The following is a 15,260-nucleotide window of genomic DNA, read 5'->3' as shown; positions in this document are numbered from 1 at the left end:
CTACCGTGAGCCCCCCTAAAAGGCTGTGAAGCCTGGCGCTGATGATTGCAAGTGCTGACCAAAGCCAGGTAGGCAAACAAATCTTGAAGTCCCAAGTGAAATGCAGCCTACCAAATGCATGCCTTATGTAGGCTGTTGTGAAACACATTGGCATGTCTTTTCCCACTGACGTGGGTGGACAATCCAGCAGGGTGGCGGGGTGGTGGGGTGCGGGGGGGTGCGGGGGGGATGAGTCCAGTGGGCTGGCCTTATATTGCTATGCTGATGTATTGCAATGAGGTCCCTGATGTCTGATGGTGAGGAACACGGCCCGGCATCAGCAGGCGGCGCGGACGATCGCAAACTAGTTTCACGACGTTGTGAAAATGGTTTTTGACCATCTCGCCATATTCCCCGCTCACACCAGCGAACACGCCTGGTGGGCATGAAAAATCCAGGCCGTTATTGGAGTGAATTGTTATCTGTTATTGTTTTCTCTCCTGTTACCCTCACTCTCTAAACATGACTTATTACAATGAAGATCTGGAACACTACATTATTGCCAAAGAAAATTTTTTCACAATAAGTATTTATTGATGGCTCCTCGTATTGCAAGGGGCAGATGGGCACTAATGTGAACGCGACTGGGTTAGTCAGCAATTTGAAAATTGCCTTCTGGCTCTCCTCAAGCCACTAACAAACTCTTCAATGAGTTCAATGGGCAGTTAATTGGGGGGAAAAGGGTTTCTGACTCCCCCTCTCCTTCTGCCCTCGCTTTGAAAATTGAGCATGTTCAGGAGGTGTCAGGGCACTGACACTCCATCTGGAAGTGCTTTTTTCAAAGTGGACCTGTTCCAGACTTTGTTCTCCATAGGCATTTGAAAATCAAGCACACCATCTCTAAGTCACCCCTTTCCCAGCACTTCAAAACCTTGGAACCTCTCACCTGCTTCAGTTTTTCCTCATTCTGCAATATTCAGACTTTTAGAATTCATGCTTGGTGTCATTAAATTACTATTTCTGCATTTTTTTTTGTTCTACCAGTGGTTTCGCGCATTATGAGACCTGACCCTTCACTAGCGGTCTGCCTTCCATTTGGATAAATGACTGTTTTTTAGATATGGAATGCACATAATGATGTGTTCCAGTGATAGACCAATTTGTTGGAAATTTCCTCAGAGATTCTCTCAATTAGCTATTATGGCTTTGGCAGAAGATCGATAGAAATATCAGACTGAGATATAAATAAGTCAAAGCAACAACAGGGAAGCTAACTCTTCGTAATGCACTCTTGGGTTTGAATATATAAATCTAACAGAGGAAATTCTGAAGACATCACTCCTGCTGCAGAAATCATCACTGAAACTCTCCACACTCTTCAGGCTCACAAATTCCTCACTCCCACCTGTCTCAACTTATAATTCGTTACAATTCATATTCTAAAATATCCCTGAGTATTAACTGGAAAATTGGAGTTGCAACAACAGTGTTCCTCATTATACATTGAAGTAACAATAGGAATGGCAAGGAATTTCCAGGTCTCCATCTTCAAGATTTTGGGCGGAATCGTCTGGTCCTATTGGCGCTGGGCCAATATGGTGGGCATGACCGGACAATTTGGTAGGAAGACCAAAAATCGGCTTTACGCCATTATGAAACCAGTTTGTGATATCTGATCCACCACGTTTCCCACTGCCGCATGTCGGGAGCCCTATTTCCATACCTTAGCATCTCATTATAAGCCCAGCTTGCTGGAATCTTGCCCCCATGCTGGATCATCCAAGCACCCAAACTGAGCACCCAATCTGATGAGCTGCACTTCGCTTCAGACTTCGAGGTTTGTTTGTGTACCTTGCTTTGGGCAGCTTTCGCAGCCATCAGTGCCAAGATTCGCAGGCAATACTATATCACTTTCAGGAGGGCTCACGGGCAGGTCTCTACCTACCAGACCAGCTGTAAGGTGGGGGTAGCTTTTCAATGGCTGCAGGGCTAGGGCTTGCTTGGGGAAGGGGGAGAAGTGGCCTCAAGCAAAGGAAGAGGCTGCAGGGTGACGGCTGCATTGGGGAAGGGGGGTATCCCAGGGTGTGTGTGGGGCACATGTTGATCTATGCTAGTGGCTTCAAGATGGTGAGGGCTGAGGACGCAGTCTCCAAAGGAGATGAGGCTAGATGGACATGTGAGGGTATGTATGTGAGAGTGAGTGCTGATGTCCCGTGAGCTGCCAGTGAGTGAGATGCCAGTGAATGTATGATGGCCTTGGGAGTGAGTGAGTTTAGAGGAATGAGATGGTTGCCTTACCCTGGCAGCACAGATGAGATCATTCATTCTCTTTCTGTATTGGGTGGCCAACTGCTTCTGTGCAGTGTTGGCACTGACCACCACCGCCACCGCTTCCCAATCTGGATTGGTGCGATTGCTGGACCTCCTGCAGCCAGAGCGGGGGTGGAGGACATCACAGTGGGCCTCCAAAAGGCATCACAGTGACGGGTCACTGAGCTCTTCTTGGCTTTCAGGGCCATGTCTTCACTGGAGCAGTCCTGGGCTGCAAGCATTGAGAACTGTGTGTGCGGCTGCAGTTTAGACATGGCACCCAGAGTGAGGAAACGGTGAAGTAAAGGCATGGCGGCGATTCAGCTGCTGCCCGTCAGTGAGATGGCCTGTTTCCTGTGGCTGCATAATTAGTGAGGTGGGAAGCGGAGAATGAGGAGCAAAAATCCACCATTGCGGCCGGTGGGTAATACATAATTTTTCACGCGCACTACCAAACTTAGTGCAATTCTTGGACGATTCTGCCCTATGTTACTGTAGTGAGAAACAAAAACTGGAAGTTCTGGAGCCACTCAGAAGGTCAGGCTGCATCAATTGAGAAAACATGCACCAGTAGCTTTTCATATTTCAGGTTTTTTAGGAGGTTGGTAGGAAAATAAAACAGGTAGACAACATGAGTACCCAGCCAGAGTGGCGGAGGTAGGTTTGGGTTGTTGGTACTGAATATTCTGACACGTCCCCACCCCTGGTTATGATAGTACGCCTTCCTGGAACGGGACTTAAGCCCAAAGCCTTTTGATTCAAAACCAAGAGTGCTCCCAAATTAGCTAAATATGCACAGATTGCCACTGTGCTGTGGGGTCCCACCATAAACTGATCATTTGTGGGCATAGTCAGGCGTGTGGACATTATATAATTTAATTGAACCCCCTCGTCAGGTTTGTGGGAAAGGTTGCACCTATTAGTCCAGATCAGGGCAAGAATTTTACATTCTGTTGGGGTTCCCGCACCTGCTGCCTCTGGCAAATAAATGGTGGTAAACCTGCCCTCTGCTCAGGTAGGTTGCCTTGCAACCATTTAATGCCCAATCAAATGGCTGGCAGATCTCTGACCCCAGCAGTACCACCAAGACACGTGGCTACTGCTGGGACTACATCCAGTTCCCAATGGCAATCGCCATTGGGTCTGGATGGGGAGGTAAGTTAATGACCTAGCCCTTGGTGCGTAGAAGGCAATTTCAAAGTTTGCAGATGATGTGAAACTTGGAAGCATTTAAAACTGTGAGGAGGATGGTGCGGAACTTCAAGAGGACATAGACAAGTTGGTGGAGTGAGGAGATAGGTGTCAGATGAAGTTCAATGCGGAGAAGTGTGAGGTGATGCATTTTGGTAAGAAGAACATGGAGAGACAATATAAAATAAGGTGTACAATTCTTAAGGGGGTGCAGGAGCAGACGGACTTGGGCGTATATGTGTATAGATCATTGAAGGAGCAGGATGGGTGGAGAGAGCAGTTAATAAAGCATGCAGTATCCTGGGCTTTATTAACAGAAGCATAGAGTACAAGAGCAAGGAGGTTATGCTAAGTTATATAAGATACTAATTAGACCTCAGCTGGAGTATTGTGTACAGTTCTGGGCACCACACTATAGGAAGGATGTGAATGCATTGGAGAAAGTGCAGAAGAGGTTTATAAGAGTGGTTCCAGGGATGAGAAACTTCAGTTATGAAGATAGATGGGAGAGGTTGGGACTGTTCTCCTTGGAGAGGAGAAGGCTAAGAGGAGATTTGATAGAGTTGTTCAAAGTCATGAAGGGGCTGGACAGAGTAGATGGGGAGAAACTGTTCCCACTCATAAAAGAATCGAGAATGAGAGGGCACAGATTTAAAGTGATTTGCAAAAGAAGCAAATGTGATGTGAGAAAAAACATTTTCACGCAGCGAGTGGTTCAAGTCTGGAATGCACTGCCTGGAAGGGTGGTGGAGGCAGGTTCAATCGAGGCATTCAAGAGGGCATTAGAAGATTATTTGAACAGAAACAATGTGCAAGGGTATGGGGGGAAAGGCAGGAGAATGGCACTAAGCCACAATGTTCATTTAGAGAGCCGGTGCAGACATGATGGGTCTAATAGCCTCCTTCTGCACTGTAACAATTCTGATTCTGTGATTCTGTGACAAGGTGAGTCTAGGTCAGAGGTCAGAGGGGAGTGGGGGCCAGGGAGCACAATTCAGCGGGGGAAGGAGAAACCGGGTGGCTACAAACCTTGGAAGGGGCCAAGGCAGGCCCAGGGGCCATAAAGGTGGAAATCGTGCCTGAGGATTGAGATCTGGTGAACTTTAAATTTGATTCCGGCCTTCATCTGCTGCAAGAAAAATTGCAGCAGGGCAGGAAGAGACCCTAAAGTGGGCAGGATCTTGTGATTGAATTAGCCTAAGGGTCAGTGGGCCACCCAATGCCCCTGGCATATGTAAAATTGTGATAGGATCAGGGGCAGGCAGGTAAGCACAGGCAAAGGAAACATGGCATTGTGCCCAATTTTATGCCCCCTACCCATCTGCCAACCATCCCCAGAGAACAGAAAATTCTCCCCCAAATCTTTGATGCTGAAAGACAGGCACTTTATATGCTGCACGTTTGAAAACTGTTGTTAATTATCTGGCAAAGGAGGCCCTCTCATAGGTTATCACAGCTTTGATGACTTTGGGGGTCATCCCCTGGCCACTGGAGCCTGTGCTGGCCCCAGCTGGGAGAGAGTGGCCAGTGCCACGGCTGATCTCTCTCCAGTCATTGCAGCCTCATCAGATGCCATGGTCACTCCAGAGGGGTGGAGGAGTTGCTGCCATCATCCAGAGCGCAGAAACGACAAGCAGCTCTTGCGCCAATGTGATCACTCTGGACCTCCCTGCTCGCCATTGATGGACAGGCACCTAGCTGAGATACTGGGTGGCTCATCCGTCTCCCACACTGGCACTGACAGGACTTGAGGTTAGTGCCTGTATGAGTGCTTGCAGGTCTGAGCACAACCCCAGGAACCCCTGATTCTGTCCCTGAAGCTACCTCTCCATTAGAATCACCAGTCTGTCAATGGAAGAGGCAGTGTGCTTGGCCATGAGGGTCAATGCAGTGCTTATGTTCTGCATGGACTTCTCCACAACAGAGACCATGGCACGCATACCCTCGTGGATCTCTGCCAAATCCTCCCGCACAGCCTCCTGGACGTCCAGCATCTGCCACCTAATGGACAACTCCAGAAGCTCATCATCTGCCTTTGGCTCAGCATCGTTCTGGTCTCCAGTAGTCCTCCAACTGCTGGTGCCCTGGGCACTCTCTGCCTCCGCCTGCTCCTCAAGCGAATATGAAGTGCCCACACCTGCGTGCACCGACATTCTAGCTGAAGATCTAATGCCCACCAAGGTGCTGGTATCTGCGCTGGTGCCTGGTTCAGAGAGCGGGTGTGACTCAGGTGCATGTGAACCCTGGTCCTCTAGTGTCAGGGGTGGATCTTCAGGGTCCTGCAATTGAGTGTGTGCTGGCGAGTCTAAGGGAGAACAACAACATGTCATTAGTTTAAGTCATCACATGTCACTGTGTATGCCAGGCACCCTGGTGAGACAATGGAGATCTGCTTCATGGTGCCATCGTCTTTCAATGCTCAATAGGGACTCCAGGTTTGAGGCTCCCATTGATGATGAGACTACACAAGAATGTTTGCACAATCTGAAACTCTCACCTCTGTGCACTGCACTGTTACCTTTGTCTGACACCCTTGCCTCTCCAAGTCCAGCTGAACGAGGTATGTGACAACTCTCCAGCTCCAAGGCATCCTACTCAAATCTGGTCAATATTATTAGGCTTGGGGGGCCTCCACCTGTCCTTGACCTCTCAATGTAGTTATGGCTCGTCTTCTCCTGAAATGCAGAGAAGCATTGATTAGTCCATTCTCTGCCTGCAGCGCCATTGCAGCCTGAACAACCCCACCTGAGGTACACCTTGCGGGGCACATCTGAGTCGTGGCCCTCGAGCCATAAGGTACTCAGGCCAAGCAGTCAGGGTTCACCCCCTTGGCCAGCTCCGGCGGCATTGACAGTTGGCACTCAGACTATAACACCCCTGAGCTCCTCGGGGGGACAGCGAGCCCTTAACACTTCACACAGCTCCATGCCAACATGGTACTCACCTTTACCGAGCGCAGCAAGTCGTTGAAACTTTTGCGGCACTTCACCTCCTCCCGAGCTTTTTTAGTCTGGTGCGGTGGCCACTTCCTGCCATCTGTGGGAATGAGGGTGCCCCTCCTGGCAGCCACCTCTTCCAGGAGCACTGCAACGCACTCATCCGAAAAATGGGGGGGCCGAGTGCCCACTCAACCTGCTCTCCCACCTGGCGTCTCCAGCTGCTGTTGAGGCCATAGTTTTAGTCTCCAGACTGCAGAATACGATTCTTCCCTGGCAGCCTGCAAGGAGTTGCCACTGCCATTTTTAAACCGCCCGCTGGTTCACCATTGGATCTGGTGCCCGACAGGTCCCGGTCACTGCCCGGCCATTGGCCAGCCAGCCTGAAATCGTGCCCATGAGCTGATCGCAGTTGGGGGCCTGTTTCCCAACCGCTCCCGGGCTCGCCGATTGCGCAGGCCTGCCAAGGGTAAAATTCAGGCCTGGCGGCGGCTGGGAATCAGACCCCTGACTGTGATTTCACACTGGCCGGCCAATAGCAGCCTCGCCTTTGAATCAGAGGGTTGTGGGTTCATGTCCCACTCCCGGAAAACCAAGAACTGTGAATGTACTTGAAAGAGTTGCAATCTGTGACTGTTGATAACTCGAAAGAGTTTGAAAAGCTCAGTGTTGCCGGGGTGGGAGTGGAAAGAGGTCAGACAATGATATGTCCATGGGTGCAGGTGAGCGCTGTGAAAAAACTTCCTGAAGGCAGACAGCTGCCTCATGAAGCTGCAGATCTGAAAATCATCAAAAAAAGGTTTAAAAAGCTGCAAAAAAAATGTCCATGCATCACAATCAGGCACCTGATAAAAATGCTGTCCACAGATATTTATCTTTATTTTATTTCATAAAGGAAGTTTCATCCTGCCCTTGGATGAGATTTGATGAAAAACGTAAAGGCCGCCTGGCCGATTTGCTCGTCTGCCAACTGTAAGGTTGGATCTACCATGAAAAATTGTGCAGTTAATGGACTTAGTTACCTTCTTAATTGTCGGCGGGCGCACTTCTGACTTCTGCGTGCGCCTGCCGAGCAAAATATCGCGCGAGTGCACGATGACTTCGGGACACATCGGGTCGGGCCGGGCACAGGCCCACCCATGGGATGTAAAACTCCCCCCTATGTTCATTTGGCTAACAAATAAATGAAAAATAAATGTTGCTGCTATCTGTCTGCTTCATTTTATTTTGTTGTTATATCAACAGTAAAACTAAAGCCATAAAACATTTGGGGGGATTTTTTGCTTAGAATGTGTAAAGTTAGCAGAGGAAACTGCAAATTTATGGCTATGACTGTTGTTTTTCTCCTTGGGTGTTATTTTACAAAAAGTAACACCTCACAAATATAACTTATCTTAATGCAGCAACTAGTTTTTTTTCTGATAAGTCAAGAGAAGTACGCGCAGGAAGTATTTTACTTGTATTGTTAATGAAGGAAAAGGAAAGCAAGTTGAAAAATGTACATTTCACTGGCTTGGAATAAAGTGAAAGTTATTACCACTATTTAGAAAAGAAATGCCAGATCTAACAGAGCAAAGTTTTGTAGAAATGTTGGTGGTTCCCAGACCTGACTGTACTGTTGAACTGGAAAACACACACAAACTATTTTAAACATTTGTGGGCTGGAGGCTGGTTTTGTAGATCAAGGTCAGTGTTCACGTAAAGGAAACAGACTTAGACGAAAGTTTGAAATTGTCATTGTATTAGATGGAAAAATAACGGAAGAAGTAAGTATTCTCCATAATTTGAACGTTCTTAAAATCTGTAGATATCTGCTTATGATTCTTTAAAAGCAAGCTGATCAACTGAACCTACAAAATTCCCAAGGCCACAGATATTTTTAACTGGTTAAGTTTAGTTGTTAGCTGTATCAATAACCTATCTACTGTTGTTGTTGAATTTAGAATTATGCTATTCACTGCTCTCAATTCAATTGGTAACTTATTTTTCTTGGTTGCGTCGTCATTTTAATAACAGTCTCATTTTGGTAACGCCAAGTTAAATATTTAAAGAGATACTGTCTTTCGAGAGTAAACTTATTTGATGAATCTATTTTTGTTTATAAAAGCTATTGGAAAATGCATTTGAATGCATTGTTGTGTGACTGATATGTGAAGGCATTGTACAAAATTGGTACACAGTGTTTCAGCTGTCCTCTCTCTCCACAAAAAAAGGTTGCTAGATATTTTTTATCTTGATGATGAAGCCCCTTTAAATTAAAGGTTGCCATGAAACTGATAGACGTTGCTCTGGTCCAGTGACGCTGGAATCATAGAGAACTGGTCAAGCCTGCACTGTAGAATGATGACTTGCCAGGTAATGTGAGTTGAGTTAACAGTAGTAAGCAGGTTACTATGCCTGGGGGCACCTTGGAGTTTAAGGTCGGAATGTCAGGTACCAGTATTACAAGAGGGTCTGCTGGCTGTCCATAAAGCACCATAATTAATTTTTTAAGACAAAAACCCCTTTGATGAATTATCCATCAATCAGATGAAGTGGATTCAATGCGGATTGTTCTGTTATATTGACAGTATCACCCAGATAAAGGCGTCATTTTGAAACATCGGCAATGAAATTGGCCTTTGCTGTGTGCAAAACGAACAAGAACATATTGACAGCTGGTTTTATGCCCCACCTGACTTTCTTTTCCGTTGAAAAAAAAAGTGTCAAGTTCCTGTCTTGGTTAACTTTAGTAAAGAAACTGATAAAGCACAGCTGATCTGATTTAAAAAATGATATAACTGAAAGTGACCCCATGGACAAGTGTCCTTATCCATTAAAATGAATTTTGTGCGGAACTTTCTTTCCATGACATACTTGATAAGCCATTTGAAATTTGGAGGTACTTTTAAAATTTCCACTGTCCCTTTTTCATTACTGCAATGAACAGTTCTCTTTAACGTTTGAATGGTTTTGCAATCATTTATTGTGAAAATACATTATAGTTTACATTTTAACAGTTCTTGGGGTTGGTTCCAAGTGTATCCTAACCTTGGTGAAATCTGCCTCACTACTTATTTCCTCCTGACTGTTTTTATGGAAGCAGAACACCCAATTAAAAACCTGTATTGAAATCTGATACAGCATTCTTGGTGGTTGATTTAGTACCACTAGTTTCCCCATGTGGGCGAGTCTGAAACTAAAGATCATAGATTTTTTAAAAACAAATAAATCCAATAGAGAATGCAAGAGAAATTACCTTGCTCAGAGAATGGTTAGAATGTGGAACATAATGCCACAAAGAGTGGTCGAGGCAAATAGTGTAGATGCATTTTAGCAAAGCTGGATTAACAAGTGAGGAAGAAAGAAATAGAAGGATCTGTTAACATGGTTAGGTGAAGATGGGTCATAGGAGGCTTTTGTAGAGCACAGATTAATTGGGTTCAATGATCTATTCCTTTGCTGTAAACTTGATGTCACCTCCCATGCAATTATTCTGGATTATGCATGCTGTACCCTGGTAGATTGTAGAAAGCTACGTATAGTTGAAATCCATTAGAGGGTGTATTTTCAATGGAGAAAACTGCGTCACATTTTCTAGCATCTTAAGTGTACAGTAACTTTCTGTCTAATTTATGCTACATGCACCAGTCCTACCTTTTACAGTCAGTACCTGAGCTGCTGTTCTGCTTTTGTCTGAAATACAGGATGATTCGGAACATCTGGACACTCTTTTTTACATTCACCACATTAGAATTGATGAGTGTAAACCCTGTTACATATCCTTTGGATTCTTCAAATTATCCAGGTTAGATATTATTATTTATTAACCTCTCAAATGCCCTTAAATAACAAAATAGAATTTACAAATTTGCACTCCTGGAATGAAGTCTTGACCATCAAGAGAATGTTCAAGCACAAAGGTCCAGATCCCTGAGAAAATGTCAGCCAGGTTTTCTTCTCCAGGTTGTTATACAATGCCCTCATCTGAAAGTGCACATATGTGGAACTCAGGTGTGGACATGATTAGAGTAGTCATGATGCTTTTGATAGCCAAAGGGTTGCCTTATATTTACTGGCATCTCACCATCACCTTTCAAGGGCAGTTAGGGATAGGCAATGAAAATGCTGGCCTAGCCAGTGGCACCCACATCCTGTGAAAGAATAAAAAGAATCTCGACACATGTTTGAGAAATATTGGGTTGGATGAGGTGCTGGAGGGTGACTGGCTCTAATGGAACCAAAGTCCAGTCAACGGTGAGGATTTTAAGGCAGGAGGGGTGGTAAAATAATTTCAGAAGGTTTCTGGAGGGAAGGCTGACATCTTCTTCCCGCCACAGGGTATTCTATGAAGTGGGAATGGAATGACCTTTTAACGGCCGTTTCATGATCCCCGCTAACAATTTACTGGTGTCGGAATGGACATCCCCTCCATGTGTGAGGAGTCTGCTAGCTTCAATAAGGTGAATTCCCAGGGGAGGGGTTTGCGGGGAGAGTGGGGACCTTCCTTTTTGGATGCTTGATGCCTACATAGGGGCCCCCATTGGCAATGGGCACCCACATGACTCCGACAACGCCACTGGAAGGCTCACCCCCTTCCAATTGCTGGGATCTGCCTACCTGGCCCTGACACATTAAAGAAAATCTTTCCAGCCCTTCAGCCTTCTATTTGTCCCTGCAGCCTTAGCAACTCCACTTCTAATTGGGCTGGCAGCTCAAAGAGACAGGCCTCCATCCTTATGGACAGCGGCTCTGGTGGTAACCTCTTAATTGGCTACCACTGGTAAAATAGCCTCACTGCCTGCTGGCTTGGGACATGCATTTTGTCCTGACATCGGGGACTTCATTCTTGTCTGAAAAGTTCCAGCCAATGTTTATGGAGCTGTAATTTAATAGACTGGAGCTAAATTTGACCTAGCCAAATCAATGTTTCAGGGTAATAACAGGCTCACAATGGGGTTGGCAGACATATTGACCCGGTAACACCCACTTGAAGGGACCTTCCACATTCGAGGCTTTAATCATTTCACCATTGATGGCCATGCCTTTAGATGCCTCAGCTCTAAGCTCTGGAATTCTCATCCTAAACTTCTCTGCCTCTCTATCTCTCTTTCCTCCTTTAGGACACTATTTAAAACCTACCTCTTTGACCAAGCTTTTGGTCACCAGCCCTAATATCTCCTTATATCCCTCAGTGTGAAAGTTTGATTGTTAAAGGTGCATTATAAATGCAAGTTGTTGTTACAAAATTATAACTTTCCTTGATCTCCATGTATGTTCTATGCTACTACTTTACAAGAATATATTGATGTTAAGTTCACAGAATGATAAACTCATAGATTGGTTGCAGCGCAAAAGGAGGCTATTGAGGCTTTCGAGTCTGCACCAACTACCTGCAAGAGAAATACAGCAAATCCATTACCTCGCCAGCTCCCCCACTTTCCCTGTAATCTGCAATTTTTTTATCTTCGGGTCCTTAAACAATACCCTTTTGAAAGTTGCGCAACTTTATACAGGTATCCTCCAGACAGACACAAAATTTAATAATGAGTTTGCATGCCCTGTAATGTATTGCTTTGCTTATTGTTTCTAGGGAATTTGTTTTATTCATTCATTGGATGTGGATGTCACTGGCTAGGCCAGCATTTATTGCCCATCTTTAATTGCTCTTGAGAAGGTGTTGGTGAGCTGCCTTCTTGAACCGCTGCAGTCCATGTGGTGTAGGTATACCCACAGTGCTGTTAGGGAGGAAGATCCAGGATATTGACCCAGCGACAATGAAGGAACGGTGATATATTTCAAAGTCAGGATGGTGTGTGGCTTGGAGGGGAACTTCCAGGTGGTGTTGTTCCCATGTGTCTGCTGCATTTGTTCTTCTAGATGGTGGGTTTGAAAATGCTTTCTAAGGAGACTTGGTGAGTTCCTGCAGTGCATCTTGTAGATGGTATATACTGCTACCACTGTATACTGGTGGTGGAGGGAGTGAGTGTTTGTGGATGGAGTGCCAATCAAGCGGGCTGCTTTGTCCTGGATGGTGTCAAGTTTCTTGAGTTTTGTTGGAGCTGCACTCATCCAGGCAAGTGGGGAGTATTCCACTACATTCCTGACTTGGGCCTTGTATATGGTGGACAACATTTGGGGAGTCAGGAGGTGAGTTACTTGTCACAGGATTCCTAGCCTCTTACCTGCTCTTGTAGCTACAGTATTTATGTGGCTAGTCCAGTTCAGTTTCTGGTCAATGGTAACCCCCAGGATGTTGATAGTGGGGGATTCAGTGAGGATAATGCAATTGAACATCAAGACTCTCTCTTGTTGGAGATGGCCACTTCCTGACTCTTGTGTGGCTTGAATTTTACTTGTCACTTGTCATCCCAAGCCTGGATATTGCCCAAGCCTTTCTGCATATGGACATTGACTACTTTAATATCTGAGAAGTCGCAAATGCGGCTGAACATTGTGCAATCATCAGCGAACATCCTCACTTCTGACCTTATGATGGAACGAAGATCATTGATGAAGCAGCTGAAGATGGTTGGGCCTAGGACATTACCCTGAGGAACTCCTGCAATGATATCCTGGAACTGAAACGATTGACCTTCAACAACCACAATCATCTTCCTTTGTGCTAGGTATGACTCCAATCAGTGTAGAGTTTTCCCCCAATTTCCATTGACTCCAGTTTTGCTAGGGCTCCTTGATGCCACACTTGGTCAAATGCTTCCTTGGTGTCAAGGGCAGTCACTCTCACCTCACCTCTGGAGTTCAGCTCTTTGGTCCATGTTTGAACCAAGGTTGTAAAGAGGTCAGGAGCAGAGTGATCCTGGTGGAACCCAAACTGAGTTTCAGTGAGCAAGTTATTGCTAAGCAAGTGCTGCTCAATAGCACTGTAATGACCCCTTGCAGCACTTTAACGATGTTGGAGGGTAGACTGATGGGGCAGGAATTGGCCAGTTTGGATTTATCCTACTTTTTGTGTACAGGACTTACCTGGGCAATTTTCCACATAGCTGGCTAGATTACAGCATTGTAGCTGTACTGGAACTGCTTGGCTAGTGGCGCTGCAAGTTCTGGAGCACAAGACTTCTGTACAATTGCTGGAATATTGTTAGGGCCCATAGCCTTTGCAGTATCCAATACCTTCAGCTATTTCTTGATCTCATGTGGAGTGAAATGAATTGGCTGAAAACTGGCATCCATGATGCTGGAGACCTCTGGAAGAGGCCAAGATGGATCATTCACTCGGCACTTCTGGCTGAAGATTGTTGCAAATGCTTCAACCTTATCTTTTGCACTTATGTGCTGGGCTCCCCCATCATAGAGGATGGGGATAACTGTGCAGCCTCCTCCTCTAGTGAGTTATTTAATTGCCCACCACCATTCATGACTGGATGTGGCAGGACTGCAGAGCTTAGATCTGATGCATTGGTTGTGGATTTGCTTGGCTCTGCCTATTGCTTGCTGCTTATGCTGTTTGGCACACAAGTAGTCCTGTGTGGTAGCTTCATAGGTTGACACCTCATTTTTAGGTATGCCCGATGCTCCTGGCACACCCTCCTGCACTCTTCATTGAACCAGGGTTGATCACTTGGCTTGGTGGTCATGGTAGAGTGGAGGTTATGCCAGGCCATGAGGTTGCAGATTATGCTGTTGCTGATGGCCCAGAGGACCTCATGTTCACCCAGCCTTGAGTTGCTAGATTTGTTAGAAATCTTTCCAATTTAGCACGGTGGTAGTGCCACACAGCACAATGGAGGCAATCGTCAATGTGAAGAAGGGACTTTGTTTCCACAAGGACAGTGCAGTGGTCACTCCTCACCAGGTTTGTGAGGATGAGGTTAAGTCTGTTTTCCCCTCTTATTGGTTACCTCACCAGCTGCTGCAGACCCAGTCTAGCAGCTATGTCATTGTGGACTCGGCCAGCTTGATCAGTTGTGGTGCTACTGAGTCAATCTTGGTGATGGACATTGAAGTCCCCCGCCCAGAGGGCATTCTGTACCCTCCCCACCTCAATGCTTCCTCCAAGTAGTGTTGAACATGGAGGAGTACTGATTTATCAGCTGAGGTACATGGTAATCAGCAGGAGGTTTCCTTGCCCATGTTTGACCTGATGCTATGAGACTTCATAGGATCCTGAGTCAATGTTCAGACTCCCAGGCTGTATACCACCAGGGATGCTGATAGTAGTATCTGGGATATTATCTGTGAGTATGACCATGGTAGGCTGTTGCTTGACTAGTCTGTGAGACAGTTCTCCCAATTTTGGCACTAGCCCCCCCGATGTTAGTAAAGAGGACTTTGCAGGGTCAATAGGGCTGAATTTGCCATTGTAGTTTCTAGTGCTTAGGTTGATGCCAGGTGGTCCGTCTGGTTTCATACCTTTTAGGCTTTGTACAATTGGGTGGCTACACACCGGGTAAGGACAGCAGATTTCCTTCCCTAATTGACAATAGCCATCATTAGACTTTTAATTCCAGATATTTATTGGATTCAAATTTCACCATCTGCTATGGTGGGATTCGAACCTAGGTCCCAAGTGTGTTACCCTGGGTCTCTGGATTACTAATCCAGTTAAAATACCACTACGCCAGCACCTCTCCTTTGGTAAAGTGGTCATACCTTTCCTTTCATATGTAAATGAGAAGGACTTGCAGGACCCAGTCAGTGAAACAAATATAATGAATTAACCACAAAGAAATATCAAAAAATTCACAGCTGGATTCGTAAACTCTTTATTGTTTCTATTGATTCAAGTGACTCTGCTGAAAGTGCCAAAGGGTACAGAAACATCTCCTAAAAGCTAGCATATGTTATTGAGAGCCATTATTAAATGTTTATCGTTCTACACTATTAAATGCAATGGTTGTT

General features: G+C 45.7%; 1 protein-coding gene across 1 annotated transcript in view; it reads left to right on the top strand.

The window, feature by feature from the left end:
- The first annotated feature begins 8,111 nt into the window (after positions 1-8,111).
- Positions 8,112-15,260, top strand: part of LOC144682838 (interleukin-18 receptor accessory protein-like) — a 69,574-nt gene continuing 62,425 nt past the window's right edge. Inside the window, exons 1-2 of the mRNA XM_078545623.1 lie at positions 8,112-8,182; positions 10,103-10,203. Of these exons, the coding sequence (XP_078401749.1) occupies positions 10,104-10,203 (100 nt within the window). The 5' untranslated portion in view covers positions 8,112-8,182; position 10,103. The remainder of the gene's footprint in view (positions 8,183-10,102; positions 10,204-15,260) is intronic.

Source organism: Cetorhinus maximus, chromosome 7, assembly GCF_964194155.1.
Source record: "Cetorhinus maximus chromosome 7, sCetMax3.hap1.1, whole genome shotgun sequence".
Classification (NCBI taxonomy): domain Eukaryota; kingdom Metazoa; phylum Chordata; class Chondrichthyes; order Lamniformes; family Cetorhinidae; genus Cetorhinus; species Cetorhinus maximus.
The sequence above is the reverse complement of the archived record's forward strand: the minus strand, read 5'-3'. Positions and strand labels throughout refer to the sequence as shown.